Source organism: Sciurus carolinensis, chromosome 2 (genome assembly GCF_902686445.1).
Source record: "Sciurus carolinensis chromosome 2, mSciCar1.2, whole genome shotgun sequence".
NCBI lineage: Eukaryota > Metazoa > Chordata > Mammalia > Rodentia > Sciuridae > Sciurus > Sciurus carolinensis.
Window position 1 is genome coordinate 42319031 of NC_062214.1, and position 18772 is coordinate 42337802.

Below are 18772 nucleotides of genomic sequence, written 5' to 3' on the forward strand. Positions count from 1 at the left end.
AAATGAAAAAAAAAAATGACAGTCTCGTTGAACTGGCCAATTATTTTTTTTTTAAATCCCACCCCAAATAAGTCCTGTGCAGCCCACTGCTGTTCCCCTTGGACAAGCACCCTTGTAGAAATCACAACTGCACGTGACATCCATCATTCAGAAACTACTTCCCCAATTTTGTAGTCAGATCACAGAGTTTGTCCCTTGGGACTCTAAAAATATCTGTTCAATCACATCCCTGGATGGCCATGTTAAGTGTATCAGCTTATTACAAGAGTCCAGTATTGTCAGAGTGTAAATGAGGCATAACTTTTTTAAAAATGAAAAATGGAGCTGGAGATGTAGCTCAGTGGTAGCACAGCACTTGTGTGGCATGCATGAGGCCTTTGGTTCAATCCCTGGTTGGAAGAGAAAGAGAGATATGAATAAGGCCTTGTGCATCAGATAACAGATGCATTCATCTCGCCTGGGAAATTACCTCTTAATGATGCAGGACTGCTTACTGCAAATACCTGCCACTCTGGGCTACTCAAGGACAGGGATCTGACCTTGGGAACAAATGGAACATTGGTAGGTGGAAAGACAGAAGAGTTAGAGGGTTCATGGTCCACAGGAAATGGCCTCAATCAATCATGGGCAGTGGGGTAATAAAAACCATGGTGATGCTTTTTCCTCACCATAGAAAAATACTCTACATGACCTCAACCAATGTCCCTCTGGACTGGGCCCATTTCTGACTGTGGCAACTTGCCTGACAACTCACCTTTTATTGATATGAAATACCAGATGGGTAAGCTTCAAACTCCTCTCAATGTAGTCTGACTAAGTTATATCAGATTCTTTACAGCAGCTTCAGTCCACCAAGAGAGGACAGGACACAAGACAGGTATCTCCCACAAAATGAGACTGTTCAGGAAGCATGGTCTGGATGAGATGTTATAATTTAGGCTATCAGATGACAGCCAGGGAACACAAGTGACCTCAGACATGGGTCAGACATTGGCAAACACTTTCCAACAGTAGGCCAGATAGTGAATATCTCAAACTTTGCAGACCTCTGCACTACTATTAATCCTGCTGTTGTGTTGCAAAAGCAGCCATAGACAAATTTGTAAACAAATGGATGTGGCTGTGTTCCAAGAAAACTTTATTTACAGAAAACAAGTGGAGGGTCATATTTGGCCCATGGACTCTATTTTGTGATTCTTACTAAAAGTGATAAAAGGAAGAGAAAGGCACCAAAAAAAGTAAGAGATGAGAGAATGCCCACATTAAATCCATTCATACTTTCATTTTACCCTCACAGCACCCAAGTAATAACAGTTGTATCATCTGCATTTTTAAAATGAGGAATCTATGGTTTCCAAAAAATAAAAATAAAAAAATTTTCAAGGCCAAAACCAGATCTATCTGACTTTAATGCTTCTTTTGTTTCTCCTCCAATAAGCTGGTAGCTGCAGACACATGTCTTGTGCAGTCCAGCAAGTGGGGGGAGGCGATACTCACTGGTCCCAAAGACATAAATTCCAGATTTCAAGATAAAGATGGCAGTTTCAGAGCCAGATTAAATCTCAGGGACCTCAGAAGCTACTCTGCAGATGTAAAAGCAGTAGGTCTGGTTACCACTGGGTTCAGGAACTTAGGTCTTCTACCACCAGGCTTCACAGTGAGACCAGATGCAGCATCTGAAACACCGCATTGGTCAGCCTGTGCACACATATGCAGCTCCAGATGCAGCAAGTCAGAGGTTTTGTGGAAATAAGTACTTCCCTTGTCCTTTCTTAGCTTAGTGTGTATGCAGGTAGGCCGTCTATCTGGAAAGTGCAAACAATGACCAAACCCATAATTATTAGATTTTCTAAGAGCGAGTATAGTCTTGCTTTCTCTGTATTCAAATATTCAGAAATTAAGTCTTAGGACTATTAAATACCAGAGATGAGTTTTTTCCTCCTGCATTCAACTTCTGTAAGAGAAAATGAGCCATTATCAGAAGTTTCTTCCAGAAATAACTTTCAGGGAAACCCTGAGGTCAGTTTGGATCCAACCCATCTTCTCACTCTCTGTGACATAAGACAATGATAATTCAAATTCTTAATGATAACTCTGAATCATCCTGATCCTGAATCATCAAAGATTAAATCATGTTCACTAAGCAGTTAGGATTTCTAGTGCAAGAAAATAGAGTAATGTGTTTTAGAAAGAGGTTAGAGAAGTCCAAACAAGAAGATTCTAGTTTAACCTAGGATAACCAGAGCATTCAATTTACCAAAACACTACTTACTCTCAAAATGTCCATGTTGATGGCTATGATAGAAAAGTCTAGTATAATTCAAGGCCAGTTTAACTTACTCTTGTACACAAATAATTTTATAGGAGACATTGTAATTTGAATCAATAAATGATTCAGTTTGGCTATAAAAGCATAAACAGAACTCTTGGAAAAAAATTGCTCATGCTCTTTCTTGCTATAAACCATTTGATTTCTAGCCAGGGAACATACAGCCAAACAAGAACAACTGTTTGCTTTTCTTAATGCTCAGTGTAGACTACCACCCAAGGAATCAAGTATTAGTCATCAAATTCATTGTAAAGATAACAAAATTATTAGGGTTTCTAAGTCATCATCTATTTCAATGTTGAGCGGCCAATTTGACCCCAGATGACATGGTCTTTCTTCTTTTTATAAAAATAGTAGAGTCAAATTATATTGTTATGTTGTGTGTATGTATGTGACAACAAATCCTCCACTATAGACAACTAAAATGCACCAATCAAAAACATGGATAAATAAACAAAATGGTTGTAGAGTTTCAAGGGTTCTCAGCTTGTAGCTCTGTTGTCAGAATTTCCTAGTCTCTCCTACCCAACACCTGCTCAGGGTAAGCCATCTTCTCCAGAGTCAGGAATGAGAAGAGACCTCAACCCACACCCAAGTGATAATTAAATAAAATAAAAATAAACCAAAATGGAAAGCTTGTAAAGCCAGTCACTCAGCAGAAAGTATCAAGAACAGAAATTCTGTTTCTCTGTAACTAAACTTTAATTTCTATTTGCCAGCTTAATTGTACTGATGATAGAAATGGGACATTGGTTCACTAGGGTTTTGTCTCCACCCTCCCTGCCTCTAGAATTGCCCTTGGACTTTGAAGGACTAAAAGCATGAGGGAGTAGGAGACATGGGTCCTGGTGCTAGCCTTCTACCGTCTGTCCTCTTCGGCTGTGCAGCAACTCCATTCCTATTGCTCTCAGTCATCCATTCATGCAGATCTTACCTCAATACTGAATCCTTGTTGTCCTGACCACCAGAACTATCTAGGCGAACTGGCTCTCAATGTCATGTCCTCACCAGTTTCAGCCTCCTACAGAATACTCTGTGGCTCCCTGCTCTGTTCTGGGGCCCAGGGGAATGCAAAGCAGGGCTACCCTAGACCGTCAGCTGAAATGCCGCACAGATCCTCTTCTGGTCTGTGATTCCATGCCCCTGCCGTTGGATGAGTCCTAGACCTCTCTGAGGTTGGACGTTCTACCTTGCCCCCATCCCACTCCAAGAACACAGCTCAGAAGAAAGAAGTGGCTCTCTGGCTCTCTACAAGGGCCTCACAATGGCTACTCAGGCCTAGTCCCCTATTCAGCTCCCCCTTCAACCAGGGAATTTTAATCTCTTCTTTGGAGAACAAACCAGACTTAACAAAGATTCTTCCAAGTCTATTGTTTAAGTAGCAACCTCACTTTGAAGACCAAAAGAAAATTATTAAATTGTGCTTCTCTCGATATTCCTGTCCCACTAACTCCACTTAAGAATGCTCTTATTTCTGAAAACTTGAGAGGAAGGTCAAGGATAACAGAATATACTTAAAGAAGACAAATAAGTTATTTTTTTCAAAATAGTATCCCTGGAAAGAACTGAAATCCAAATATCTCAAAGGAAGTCAAGGCGGGGGCAGGGAATGTGAAATCTGAGAGGATCTCCCAAAGACAAGGATTGTACAACTGATCAGAATTAAACTTCACAAGTGAAAGTAATGTGGGCTCTAAATGAGGAGGAAAAGAAAAACTAGGAACTTGCCAATCATATGGCTAGTGGAGAGACTTCTTCTCTAGAGAACTGGGGTTAGGTGAAAACCTGGATGCTGAATAAAGGATACATGTGTTCAAGATTCAAGGAAAGCCAGGTATGGTGGCACGTGCCAGTAGTACCAGTGACTCAGGAGGCTGAGGCAGAAGGATCACAAGTTCAAGGCCAGCCTCAGCAATTTAGCAAGGCCCTAAGCAACTTAGCAGGATGCTATCTCAAATGTAAAATGTAAAAGTACTGATAATATGGCTCAGTGGTTAAGCACCCCTGAGGTACAATCCCCTGGACAAAATTTTTAAAAAATTAAAAATAAATAAACCGATTCAAGGAAAAATGACAGAGTCAAATTTTAAGGTGACTTCTGCCCACGAACATTTCTTTAAGTAAATTAATACAGGTTGATCCAAAATGCTTGGGATCTCCTGTGTTTTAAACTTGGGATTTTTTTTTTTCAGATTTAGGGAGATTTGCATATATATAAGGAGCTATCTTTGGGGGTGGGACCCAAGTGTACCATGAAAGTCATTTATGTTTCATATACACCTATGCACTTAGCCTACAGGTAGTTTTATTTGATATCTTTAATGCACCTGTATTTTCACTGCAACCAGACACATCGGATCAGGTGTGCAATTATCCACTTGGGGTGCCCTGTCAGCACTCAAACAGTTTCCAATTTGGGAATTACAGATTTCAGATTTTCAGATTCTGGACGGCTTGACCTGTGCTATAATTCTGATCATTACGACTACTGGTGACTTGCTGCCTTTTGAGGCCCACGAAATCAATACAAAAATTAATGGAATTAGTCAATTTCCTCTTAAGAACATGATGCCACTAATACATTAGGTTTACAAACTAAGGTGGTCACAAACTAAAGAATTTTAGCTCTTTTTTTAAATACTTTTTAGTTGTTGATGGACCATTTATTTATTTATATGTGGTGCTGAGGATCAAACCCAGTGCCTCACACATGCTAGGCAAGTGCTCTACCACTGAGCCACAACCCCAGCCCAGTATTTTAGCTCTTCAAGGAGGATAATTTATGAATGTCCTGGAACCCATGGAATAAGGAGGTACCAAAGCTGGAATGCAAATCCAACTCAGTGTTCCCTGGGACCATGTGTACTGTGAACCAAGAAATCTTTATAGCAGAGCCCAAAAACAAAGAGGAGGAGAAGGAGATGAGAAGAAAGGAACTTTCAGAGATCAGCCTTCCCAGGCAAATAGAGATGGCAATGAGGAAGGAGTGTATTATTCACTAAATGATAGTGGGTCACTTCTCATCATAAGGAAAGATAAAAGGTTAACCAGTAACTTAAATGTAAAATAAAAATAAACACAAAACCACTTAAAGACTGTTTAAGAGTGTCTCAACCAACACGATGTTCACTCAGTTCCCCCGAAGCAGGTTGATGAGGGGATTGGAAAAAGATGAACAAACACAAAAATAGAAAAGCAGAGCCGGTAGCTCAGCCAACCTCTGACAAAGGAGGAAAGACAGTGAGCAGGCTGCACATGTTTATTATATAGGTTTTTACATTAAAGGGATTCACTGTGAGAAAGTTACTTTAAAACAAAGAACCCAATCAATAAATGGGACAAGGAACTGGACAGACGCTTAACGGAAGAAGACACACAGGCAATTAATAAATATATGAAAAAGTGTTCAACATCTCTAGTAATTAGAGAAATGCAAATTAAAACAACTCTAAGATTTCATCTTATTCCAATTAGAATGGCTATTATCAAGAACACAAACAATAATAGATGTTGGCGTGGATGTGGGGGAGAAGGCACACTCATACATTGCTGCTGGAGTTGCAAATTGGTGCAGCAACTCTGGAAAGCAGTGTGGAGAATCTTCAGAAAACTTGGAATGGACCTACCTTTTGATCCAGTTATCTCAGTCCTCAGTTTATACCTGAAGGATTTAAAATTAGCATACTACAGTAAAGCAGTCACATCAATGTTTATAGCAGCTCAATTCATAATAGCTAGATTGTGGAACCAACGAGATGCCCTTCAACAGATGAATGGATAAAGAAACTGTGGTATATACACAATGGAATATTATTCAGCCATAAAGAAGAAGAATATTATGGCATTTGCAGATAAATGGATGGAATTGGAGAATATCATGCTAAGTGAAATAAGCCAATCCCAAAAAACCAAAGGTCAAATGTTTTCCCTGATAAGTGGATGATGATATATAATGGGGGTGGGCGAGTGGGGGTGAGAGAAAAATGGAGGAACTTTAGATTAGGTAGAGGGAAATGAGAGGGATGGGGCGTGAAAAATGGTGGACTGAGACAGACATCATTACCCTGTGTACATGTATGATTACATGAATGGTGTGAATCTACATCGTGCGCAACCATGGTGCACCCCGTTTGTGTACAATGTGAATCAGAATGCAGTCTATAAAAAAGTTTAAAAATTAAAAAAAAAAAAAAACAGAGCCAAGGTCTGTAATTGAACAGCCCAATTACAGTCACAGCTCGCACCCACAATGCTCCATACCCAGCAGCTGGCACCTGGATCTTAGGTCAGGAACTGATAAACTCCATGGCAACCACGGAATTTCCCTTTGAACAGGGTGTCATCATACTATGGGGTGGTTTTCTTGGCTTTGCACCAAGAGATTCTCAAGGGAAGTGTCAGCCTCTATCTCTAGGCTGTTCAAAGACCCATAATCCATTCACCACTCCTGACATAAGAGAGTACATAATTGATTTATGTATGGAGAGACTCTAAGCGGAAAAGATGGAAGTATAGGATTGTGTAGAATTTCGCCCTCCTTGGACTGGGGACGTGGTTCAATGATAGAGTGCTTGCCTAACATGTGTGAGGTCCTGGGTTCAGTTTCCAGCATAAACAAACAAAAGCCTTTCTCACTGAAGTTTTATCCTCCTCATCCTCTACTGTAGAGTATAAGAATACATGCTACTCATCACAGTTTGCAATTTCGTATTTGTTTTTTTCATCGCCTGGCGATGCTTGTTCCCCTAACTAGGCTGAAGCTCTCATGAAGGCGGGGCTGCCACCACTGTATTCCATTCCCAGCAATGTTTCTGGCATATACTGGATTCTTCACGATATTTGTTGAGTGAATAACTGAGGTTACTTGTGGACAAGGTTAGGAACTTGGGCAGGAGTTAAACACCCATAAGGGAAAGGGAGACAAACCTTAGGCCAGTGTGAAGTAGGGAGCCGGAAGTGAGCTTAGAAACTCTAAAACTCCCAAAGCCCCTCTCACCTGTCACATGAAAACTAGAACATTCTGGCCATCAGTCCAAGAAGCATCAAGGAAACTGATCAGCAGCCCTGAATTCCGGATGAATTCTGCAAACTCACAAGGGGTACCATGACTTCAATAGAAGATAGGTCTGGAGAACACTGAGGCTCAAATTTGCTAACCCCCTGAAGACTAGAAAAGGGGTGAGATGAAGAAGCCAGGCCAAGGGCATAAGGGAAAGAGAAAGGCTCCAAGGCTGCACTTAACTCTGTGTGATTTTGCATGGGCTGATCCAGTGCAGAGCATTAACACAGCACTCTGGTGGTGATTCTAAACATAAAACAGTGTGCTCACAGCAGTTGCGCTTTGCTGTGCCTCTGGCTTTCTTGACCTAATGAGATACCTTGTGTTTTTCAGAATGCGGAAGCGAGTTATGACTTCAGCAGCAACGACCCCTATCCTTACCCTCGCTACACAGACGACTGGTTCAACAGGTAAACTGAGCCTTAGGAAGATCATTTACATCAGGCTTTGGGGTTTTAGTTTGCTTTGTTTGGTTTAAGGTTTGAATATCACCAGCAAAATCATCCCAATGTTTTACTGAATCATATTAACTTTTCTTCTTAGTGGTTGCATTCTCCAAATTCATGGATTTTTTTTTAAATATTACAATGCTCCTCAAAGAATTATCTTTTGACTATTTTGTTCTATTGAACTAGAAATAATTTGCTACTTTAATGTGCTCATGATAAGAAAAGATAGGAACCAGAGATCTTTTCTCGACCTACTGCAAAGGGATTTTAAAGAAGAAAAAATTTAAAATACTTTTTTCTCTCAATCTGTTGAAACTATTAAAAAAAAAAAAAAAAAGGCTTTCTGTCCCATGAGTCTGTGTCTGCATGCTTTTGAAAAGCATTTCTGCCATAGTCTTATAACAGCTCAGCTCATGTAGTCTCCTTCCCTGCTCAAACAAAAGGGTTCAAGTAAAGCCAAGATTAAAAAAAAAGGGTTCAAGTAAAGCCATGATATAAATTGTTGCTAAGTCCATATTTTTAAAATATTATTTTGACTCTTCTATGCAAGAAGCATGATGTCCAGAGAGTGGCCAGGGCAGATTCTCCTTGGACCAGGTGACTTAGAACCAGTTCCTACAGTTAGCAAGTTGATTTGAGAATGTCAGAGGAAAAGACAGGACACAGGAATTCCAGGGGTTGGCAATACAGAAAAGGAGAAAGACAAAAAGAAAATTCAAACTTGTAATATGCTTAGAACACCATTGCTGATGTTCAATAGCAAAATGCACTCTCTATCAACTTCATCTGCAGCCTAAAAAGAATGGTACTGTGCTTGGAAGTGTGTGTTTGGAGAGTGAGAATGGATAAAGGTCTGAGAACATTGGGTATGAAGTGTCTCTGGTTCCCGCAACACACACAACCCTAGATCCTAGCATACACTTAGCAAATAAAACCCTTCAGACGCAGGGATCTGAAGTTACCAAATCAATATCATCAAACTGGTAGTTAAATATAATTGGCAATGGCAGTCTGGAACCCTCTAATGAGAAGGGCCTGTCTTCGGCATGATGATTACTATCTCTCTGCAGCTAGTAAGTGCTAACTAAAATTTTGATGGGTTGATTCAGGTCCAAAAATAAAACCAACAGAATAATTTTTCCTAAACCCCATATTTTTAATCCAAACACAATCTCCCCCAACCAAATCTTCCTGTGTGATATGCTGTAAGAACAGTCCTTTTTTAAAAATATGCTAAGAACTAAGTATGGTGGTACATGTCCTTAAATCCAGCTACTGGGAGGTTGAGGCAGTTCAAGGCCAGTCTAGGTCATAGTCAGACCCTGATTCAAAATTCGAAAAATAAAATAAAAAGAGCTGGGGTATATAGCTCAGTGGCAGAAGGCCCCTGGGTTCAATGCCCAGTACCATAAATAAAAATAAAAAATTTTAAATGCTAAGGAAATGTCTTCTCGCTAATATATTTTCATTTGCAAACTTGTTCTTGAAAACACAGTTGTAAATGGGCCTAAAACCTCTAAAGAGAACTAATTAGTGTTTTGTGTAATAAAAATTCATCATTGTCAGCAGTAAGAATCCCCATGTGTCCATTTACCCAAGACACAGTCATAGTCACTCAGGCAATCATGATCCCTGTGCCCTAGGAAGTCAATGACTCCAGACGGAGTGTCCACTTTGACCATTAAATAGGTTTTTCCCAATTATCAAGTCATTTTCAAAGATCCTCATCTGCCATGGCTTGTTATTGCAAAGATTGGTTGATACTCTGCTCAACTCGTGGCCTCTCAAAACACAACTGCTATGGTAACTGATTACTGGAGGATGGTAAGTCAAAATTCAAGTCCACACCACTGGGAGAACTCTGGCTCCAAAATGTTGGCACCATCAAGAGATGATGAGGCAGGAGGATTGTAAATTCAAAGCCAGCCTCAGCAACTTAACGAGGCCCTGTCTCTAAATAAAATAGAAAAAGAACTGAAATGTGTCTCAGTGGTTGTGTATCCCTGGGTTCAATCAAGTACCAAAAAGAAAAAGAAAAAAGAAAAAAATGAATTTAAAATGCAATAGGTCCTAAAAGAGGCAGTGCCTAGACTGGGTCCTGAGTTTGGTATTCATGAACCTATTAGTTTGGGTGTATAAGCTTCTAAGGAGCCTGTAATGTCATATGAAGAGGAAACATGTGCTCAAGTCACTACAGTGTTAAATGTAAACCAGGCTAAAAAAAAGGCAAGAAGAGTTAGTGCACACTGAGCAGTTAACCATCTTTCAGGTGTTGTTTTTAGTGTTTTGCATGTATTAATTCCATTAATTCATATAGTAACCCTCTGAACAAGTATTACCAAAATTATTCACATTTTGGAAACTGAGGCACAGAGAGCTTAAGTAACATGTGCGAGGTCAAACAACTAATAAGTCACAGAAGCAGGTTTTGTAGCAGTGAGGAGGCCATTGGTCCAGGATTTGAATGAAAGTAATAGAGATATGGGGCAAGTATATCCCAGGGCGAGTGTAGCATCTAGACAAAGCTGGAGAAACTGGGAGGTTCCAGAGGTGGCCTGGACGACTGGATCTGGGAATTAGACTGGTGCAGGAGCAACATCCTAAGAAGGGTTCATGGACAAGATGGGACAGGGAAGATTTGGACAGGCTGCCACAAGAAAGGAGAGATTTTGTGGTTGGGTGAGGAACTGGAGGTGTAGATGAGAATCATTCTCCCATTGCCCTCTGGGAGTGGTACTACCAGAGGCCCAAGGAGCCCTCAGGCCAGCACGGAGCCCTGGCAACACAGGATCTGCTGCAGATCACACAGGAGCCTCTCAACTGCACAGCCACAAACGCACGCCACCAGTTCTTCTGCTGTTCTTTACCAGATGTGGGCCCCAAGCCAGGACTCCATCTCTGTAAGGCAGAATTCAGGTTCTTGAAAAATGCTCATTTCAGCATGCACTGAAACTCCAGGAAAGGTTGACTGATGCTGACCAGGAAGGGGCTTGTTGCTCTTGACTGTTCCAGCCACACTTCCTGCCTCGAAGTCTAATTAGAACAAGGAGCCATTGCTGCACAAGAAATGAAGCAGCTCTCCATTATGGGCCCTCACTGCTGTGGAAAGTAGAAAATAAAATGCACTGTAAGGAACAGCCTCCAACAAGCAAGTAAAAAATTCCCCATGGAAGGGAAACCAAGTTGAATAGCAACACATCCTTCCTGGGTTTCCCTGACACTTGAAACCATCATATCATGTCCTCTTCCTTACTTATTAACTTGCTTTCCCTTTAAATCTACATTTCTTCAAGAACATATTTAAAACTCAAAGCCAAAAACTCTTTATGAAAACAAACTTCATAAATATACAGGAAGCAATTCTCTTTTAGGGAATGTGGACCTTAGGATGTCTTGCCCTGTGCTTGATTTGATTTTTCAGGACTTGTTTCTTTTTAAGTAGAACCAGTATATTTATTCCGTGGTGAAATATTTAATAATAGCAGGCAGACCTCGACCTCCAGAGACATATTTAAAATACAACTGAGAAATTTGCAAATGGATGATAATTTCCTCCTCGCTTGCAATCAGAAAAAGACATTTGACCAAACAAAATAACAATAATAATAATAATAACCATAACTCCAAAAAGGTAGAAAATATTACACATCTAACGAGCATCAGTATTGGGCATAACAGATATAACTGATTTGCTGTGAGGCATCAGGATCTAGCATCACATCTTTTTTCTTGCTGGCCTTCAGTAAATATTGATTGGCTAGTTGACAGATGGGTGGCCTACCTTTTCAGCCATTCTGAGATGTCAAATGGTCTTGACATCCGTCCATTTTGGAGTTGCCTGCCACTCACAAGTTTTGCGGTCCACATTTTGTCAATAATCTTGCAGGCTTACCCAGTTTTAAGTCAATGTTTGGTGATGCATTACATATCTGTATTCCATTACTGTGCTGTTGTCTATAAAAATCCCTCTTGCATAGCATTTCTTTGACAGACATTCACCACTGAAATGTCATCCCTGCCATCGGCAATATTTATGAAGCATCAGGGGACATAGCACTCTTTATCTATTAAGCCCTAAAGAGTAAGAGATTCTGGACTAGATGCAATTCCTGGCTGCAAAAAAGTATGCTATAAATTCAGGAAGGGAGAAGACATTTATTACTCAAGCAACCAAAATTGGAGGGAAGGAAGAAGGATGAATGGATGCTGAAGAACATGTATCTCAATGTGAGTTAATTTGATTGATAACATTAGTTAAACTTTCAAATAAGAAATATTTTCAGTGATTAACTTTTTTTCCTTATTAAAATTCATATTTCATTTGGAAGAACTCAATGCATGGAAGAAAATGGAAGAAAAACGGCCCTCTCTGGCTTGCTGTTTTCACACTGATATAAACTGATACTTTACCCTGATGACACTCAATGGTTTAGGAATAGATGTCTTGTGAACTGGTTCTGAAATCACCTCCTAATAATTAAATTCAAACTGTTTCCTAAGACCTTGTCTAACTTTTTTCATGTGCGCGTTGAGACTACCTAGTAAGTTATTATTAGCTTAAAGGTTGCTGCTCATAACTAGCCCTCTCTACATCCAAACCAGAGCACAATGAAATCCAACAGAGTTAATTTTGTTAGCTATTTAGGGCTGTTGGAGAAATACTGCAGGTTTTTTAATTTTTATTTCTGGTTCTCTACCAGGAATAGGCAGTATTTAAATTTCCCCTTTAGATAAAAGACATGATACAAATTCAGGGGTTATGGAGAAATTTTTAAAGATTACAAAACAAAACCTGTGTGTTGGTGTAATCATTTCTACTTTGGAAGTTAATATCATTCAAGCCATGTAGAGGAATTTTACAATCTTCAAGTAACAAGAATTACTTTCTTTTTTTTTTAATTGGTTCTTTTTAGTTATACAAAACATCAGGGTTCATTTTGGCATAATTTTAAAAGCGTAGAATATAATTTATTCTAGACAGAAAAAAATCCAGCAGATTACAATCAATAAGTGCACTATCATGTGAATTATTTGGTCTGGGATGAGGATCATGGAATCAGTTTCCCTGTCTATAAAAGGAACTAATGTTTCCACCTTAAAGGGTCTTAGTGGGGATTAGAGACAGGCACACAAAGAACTTTGGTACAGAAAATGCAACACAGAAGGCACTCCCTAAAATACAGCATATATAATTGTGAATTTCAGTAAAGGGAATTTCTACAGGAGTTAAGTCAAAGATTCCCCAACTAAGAGACTCTATGCCAAAGAGGTAAGAGGCTGGCCCATCCCCTCACCCATCTTACTCAGACAACAATTCTCTCTTCTGAGCTCTTGACAGAAACCATAAAGCACTGGCACAAGGTTGAACCTTCTGGCACAAGAGACTAGTGCCTGTATTGCCACATTGATGATTGAGAAAGGAATTACATCCACAGATACCTTGTATGTATGAGACAATGTCAATTGATTAGGAAAAGTGAAAGGTCTAACATTTAACCTCAGAAAGATCAGGGTGGGGGACTCCTGACTTTTACAGAATAACATGGGCTACTTGCCAACGGACCCAGGCTTTCCCCTGGAGTGGCATTGCACATTCTCACCTATCACCTATTCTAGCCTGTTTTGCCTATCTATTCATTTTCACTTCTTCTGACTAGTGGACTCTTGAAACCCCCAAGTCTTGCCGTATACAGCTCATTAGACATTAGCCAGCAAACATGGTTCATATCAAACTAGCTGGGGAATCTGTATTTGAACTCTGATATATCTAACATTGAAATTTCTATCTCCAAAAACATAGCTGAAAAGACTGTAGCTAGCCACCATGGGATTTTGGCTGTCTAATGAGACTATGGATCCTGGGATCCTGGAGGACACACAGTCTCGTATAGCCTGGCCAGATTGCACACTGCTAAACTGGCCAGCTCTGCCTTCTCCACAATATATCTGTGAATCCAGAGACTTGAAACCCCATTAAAGCTCCTGGCTGGGAGATTAAAAAAAAATTAAGGAATCAACTAAAGCAATTATAGGACAAATAACTAGGAAAGGAGCCCAAGGAAAGAGAGAAAAAGGAGAGAGAGAGAAAAAAAATCTCCACCTCAAAATTAGCCTGCAATCCAAATTTCCAAAACACTTGAAAAAACACACCTACCAAAATGAAAAACCAGGACATGAATTTTTACCAGATGAAATCAATTTTGTGGAGCAGTCTTAAAAAAGACTGTAAAATAAGTTCTGTGTTGCCTTCTCAGAATGGCAAATGCATAGATGTAACATCGATTTTAGAAGAAAAATAAATGATGAAAGAAACCCAAGCAAGAATAAAAGCATGAATATCAAAAAATAACTCACTGCATTGGAAAATATAGCTTCTGAAATAAAATGTCCAAAAATGGGATAAAAGCTAGCCCGAATACAGTTAGAGAAATAATTGCTGAGCTGAAGATAATAGAGTTTATCAAAAACCTACAGCTAACATTATTCTTAATGGTAAAACTTGCATTCTCTTACGTCTGGAACAACATAAGAATGCTGCCAATCAACTCTTTTATTCAACACAATGATACATCCCATAGCTGATCAAATAATTATAAATCTAAGAAAAGACGAGAAAATTATAAAACTAGCAAACACATAAAAGCATTCCTGAATTATAGAGTGACATATAAGTTCATGAAGAAGAAAGTAGAACAATATAAAAATGTCAAGTTAATCTATTCATTCAGTGCAATTTCAATTAAAGTTTCAGTAGCATTTTTCAATGGAACTAGACAAAATGATGCAAAATTGATATGCAAAAGCACGGAACCAAGAATAGAAAAAGACAAAGAAAGAGGAGGAGCAGAAATAAGGAGGAATTTAATGAAGATATAGAAGAAAAAGAAGTGGGGAAAGATCATAAACAACAGAAAAACAGCAAGGTGGGGAAGCTTCATCCTCCAGATATCAAAACATTATGAAATCAGATGTGAGAGTATAGGCTTAAAATTGGGAGTGACAAAAAGATCAAAGAAACAGTATAAAATGTCCAGAAACAGACCCCAGGTAAAAGAAAGCTTACTACATGACCAAGATAGCAATAAAAACAAAGACTGGGCAATGGTATTCAGTAAATGATGTTAGCTATTCTTATGGAATAAGAAAACAGGCATCTATCCCACATGCTGAGCATAAATATAAATTCTAGGAGAATTAAAGACTAAGTGCATTATAAACCTTTTAAAATAAAATATAGGAAATTTCTTTGTGATCCTGATGTAGGAGGGATTTTTTAAACAAGACACTAAATCACAAAGGAAAAGATCAATAAAACCTGGTACATTAATTTGAGTACAGTGGTACTCGCCTGTAATCCTAGCCACTCCGGAGACTGAGGCAGGAGGTTTGTGAGTTCAAAGCCAGTCTCAGCAAAAGTGAGGCACTAAGCAACTCAGTAAGACCCATTCTCTAAATAAAATACAGAGTAGGGCTGGGGATATGGCTCAGTAGTCGAGTGCCCATGAGTTCAATACCCAGCACCCACCCCTGCCAAAAAATACTGCTACATTAAAATTAAACCATAAGTTATACTCCATGTATGTATAATATGACACTTTACTGTTATATATTTCTAAAAAGAACAATTTTTTTTAAAAAATTAAACCCTTTGTTCAACAGAAGTAACAGTAAACAAAGTTGAAGATAAACCACAGAATAGGAGATGTGTACAACAAAATTTATGTAAAAAAGGATTAATATAAAAAATTTACAAAGAATGACTATAAATCAATGGCAAAGGGGAGGACAAATGCCTCACTAGAAAAAAAATGGGCCAAGGTTATAAACAGGCAATTGACAGAAGAGAAAATCTAGCTAGTTAACATCTGAAAAGATTACCTTGCTGGTAATGAGGGAAATGTAAAATGAAACAATAAGATACCATTTGGACTGACAAAAAATGATAAACCTTGAGAGCATTAAGTGTTGACAAGAACACTGAGCTTCAGAAACACTCCCACCCTGCAGAAAGTAGGATATATCCATACAACCTGTGCTCAGTCCTACATAAATATCCCAAAGAAACTCTACCACAGGTGCACAAAGAAATAAAACACAAAGATGTTTCTTTTCAAATTTTTTGTAATAGCAAGTAAATTTTCAAACAACTTAAAAGCCTATCATTAGGAGTACAAACAAATAAATGGCAACATATTTATAAATGGACTACTACATAGTGCTAAAAATGGTTGAACCAAAATCCACGAATAAACCTCAAAACTGCAATTTTGGATAGATCATACACTATGAAAACTTATATAGAACTTGAAAATAAGTCATAACATATATGCTAATACATATCTGATCATAAGAGTGTTGCATAGAATGGGCATGAGCATTCTAAACATAAAATTTACTGTAAGGGCCACTTCTAAGGAAACAAGGAGGAAGCAACCTTAGGAAGGGTTTCAATTATATCTATAATGATATCTTTTTTAAAAGTCTAAAGTAAGACAGCTTTGAGGTACTCAGATAATGGCCATATGAGATTCATTGTTATTCTTCAAATTGTTGGTATCCTTAAAATATTTCATTATTCAAAATACCTGTATTCTCTCTGGTCCAGCCAACTTGATACATAAGATTAACCTTCTCACTTTTTAATTGCTCATTTCTGATAGTTACGAATAGGTAATAGTTAAAGGTCATGGTAAGAGCAGAGGTTTGGAAGTAGCAGACCTGAGTTTGAATTCTAATTCTGCCTTCTAATTGAGAAGTGATTCATTATCTCTATACTTCAGCTTCCTTGTATTTAAAATGGAGTTTATAATGGGCCATTGAAAGGATAAACTGAGATAATAAATGTAGCACTTTTAGCACAGCATCAAACCCATAGTTGGTATCAGTAAATAAGAGTTGTATTCCATTAGATGTACATATTGTACCACATCTTGAATGTACTACATATAGAAATTCCATCTTAGAGCTGGAAAAGGCAAGCAATATGACAAAATCACTCTAGTGCAAAGGCCAGTGGTGTGGAAGGAAGGAGTGTGCCTGTACTCTCTCTCAGGAGATCTTCAAGGTTGTGGGGTGGACCATGAGTTTTCACTTAGACGCTTCAGTAGTTGAGGCAGGCTGTTCAAGAAAGCCTCAATACCATCATCATGACAGTCCTTGGAACTCCTTCCCACAATGCACCATGGGTTGTGCCCCTAGCTTTGTTTAACCATTGTATCAGTTATCACTTGCTATCAAAATGCTGCATAACAAATCATCCCAAAATATAGTAGCTTGAAACAATAAGTATTGATTATTGCTCTATGTGAGTTGTGTACACTAATTAACTAAAAGTAACACATTCATTCCACAATGAATATGCATTTGAAACATCACATTGTACAAGCAAATACATGCAATACTATCAATTAATTTAAACTAATTAATTAAATAAATAAAAATATTTTTGAAAGTGGGGGGAAAAGGATAACCTTGCTAGCTAGAGAAAAACGCAAAATGAAACAAGATATCACTTCTCACCAATTGGATTAGCAAAAATGGCAACATTTAATCATACGCAAGTTTGGCTAAAAAGGTTCAGTTCCCTTGTCTCATCTCAGTTGGCCTCACCCATGTGGGCATGGTCAGTTGGTGGGCTCACTGTCTGATCTCTGGGTTACCCACATGTCTGGAAGATGGATGGATGTGGCTTGGGATGACCAGCATGAAGAGTTATGTGTCTTTCATCATCTGACAGGCAGCCCAGGCTTGTTCACGTGTCGTATAAGCAGGGCTGTGAGAGAAAGAGAAGCCACAGTGCTCTTGCGACTTTGGCTCTTCACCTCTGCACATTCTTTTGTCCAATACAAGCCATAAGACCACTTCACTTTCAAGGTCAGGAAAAATACGTTTCACTTCTCACGGGAGGAGAAAGAAAATCACATTGCCAAGGACTTAGACCCAGGAGAGTGGTGGATTGGGATCACTCGGGCAAGGCAACACACCCATGACCCTGGTCATTTGCTTCCCCTTGACCTTCATTAGCAGGCTGATCAAGCCACAGTTATTTTCCTTCCCCTTCTCACAGGCTTAGGTTTACTTCTAGAGGCAAGAGAGAGCTACTATAAGTTCTTAAGGAAGTAAAGTGACCAGAGGCAGGCATGGTGGCACACACTTGTAATCCCTGTAATTCGGGAAACTGAGGCAGGAGGATGGCAAGTTTGAGGCCAATCTGGGCAACCTAGCACGGATCTTGTCTCAAAATAAGAAGTTAAAGAAGGGTTGTGGATGTAACTCAGTGGTAGAACGCTTGCCTAGTATGTGCAAGACCCTAGGTTCAATCCCCACTATCACAAAAAAATAAATAAATAAAAATAAAGCAACCACATGAAAATAGGTTTGGAAGAAGCTTTTCCTGACATTTAGGGAAGCAAGCACCTTTGCCTGAGACCATCGGGAAGACAAGAGAAGAGAGAGAGGGAAGATGTTGGCGAACACTCAAAGGCCCAGGTTGTGAAGAATCATGGTATTGTGAGCAATTACAGGAATCTCCATGTATCCTTGTTATTAATTGGTGTTACCTAATTTAGCAATGAACTGTGTCTTCCTGTATGTTCTTCTGCAGAGTCCATGACAAACATCTCCCCACTTAAAGGCCAGAACTGGGGTAATGAGAGTATTATGCAATGGCTTTAATTTGTCCAAGCCAGTTCACAGCATAAGTCCTGCAGGCTTGAGTGAACCAGGAGAGGGCAGGGACAGGTTTTCCGCCTTAAGAAAGAGGTGTGGAGGGATCCAGTAATGAGGCATTGGTCTCACACCTGGCCCAGGCCCTGTTCCGTTGTATGCTTGGGCGAGCACTTCACCCCTCCAAGACCCAGGTTTGACTTATGTGGGATGGAGCAGCACCTCTCATAGCCCTGTGAGGCCTGAAGGACGTGAGGCAGAGTGCTGAAC

General features: G+C 39.3%; 1 protein-coding gene across 1 annotated transcript in view; it reads left to right on the top strand.

The window, feature by feature from the left end:
• Positions 1–18772, top strand: part of Pcsk2 (proprotein convertase subtilisin/kexin type 2) — a 281613-nt gene that overhangs the window by 217821 nt on the left and 45020 nt on the right. The window contains exon 6 of the mRNA XM_047534334.1: positions 7722–7798. Within this exon, the coding sequence (XP_047390290.1) occupies positions 7722–7798 (77 nt within the window). The remainder of the gene's footprint in view (positions 1–7721; positions 7799–18772) is intronic.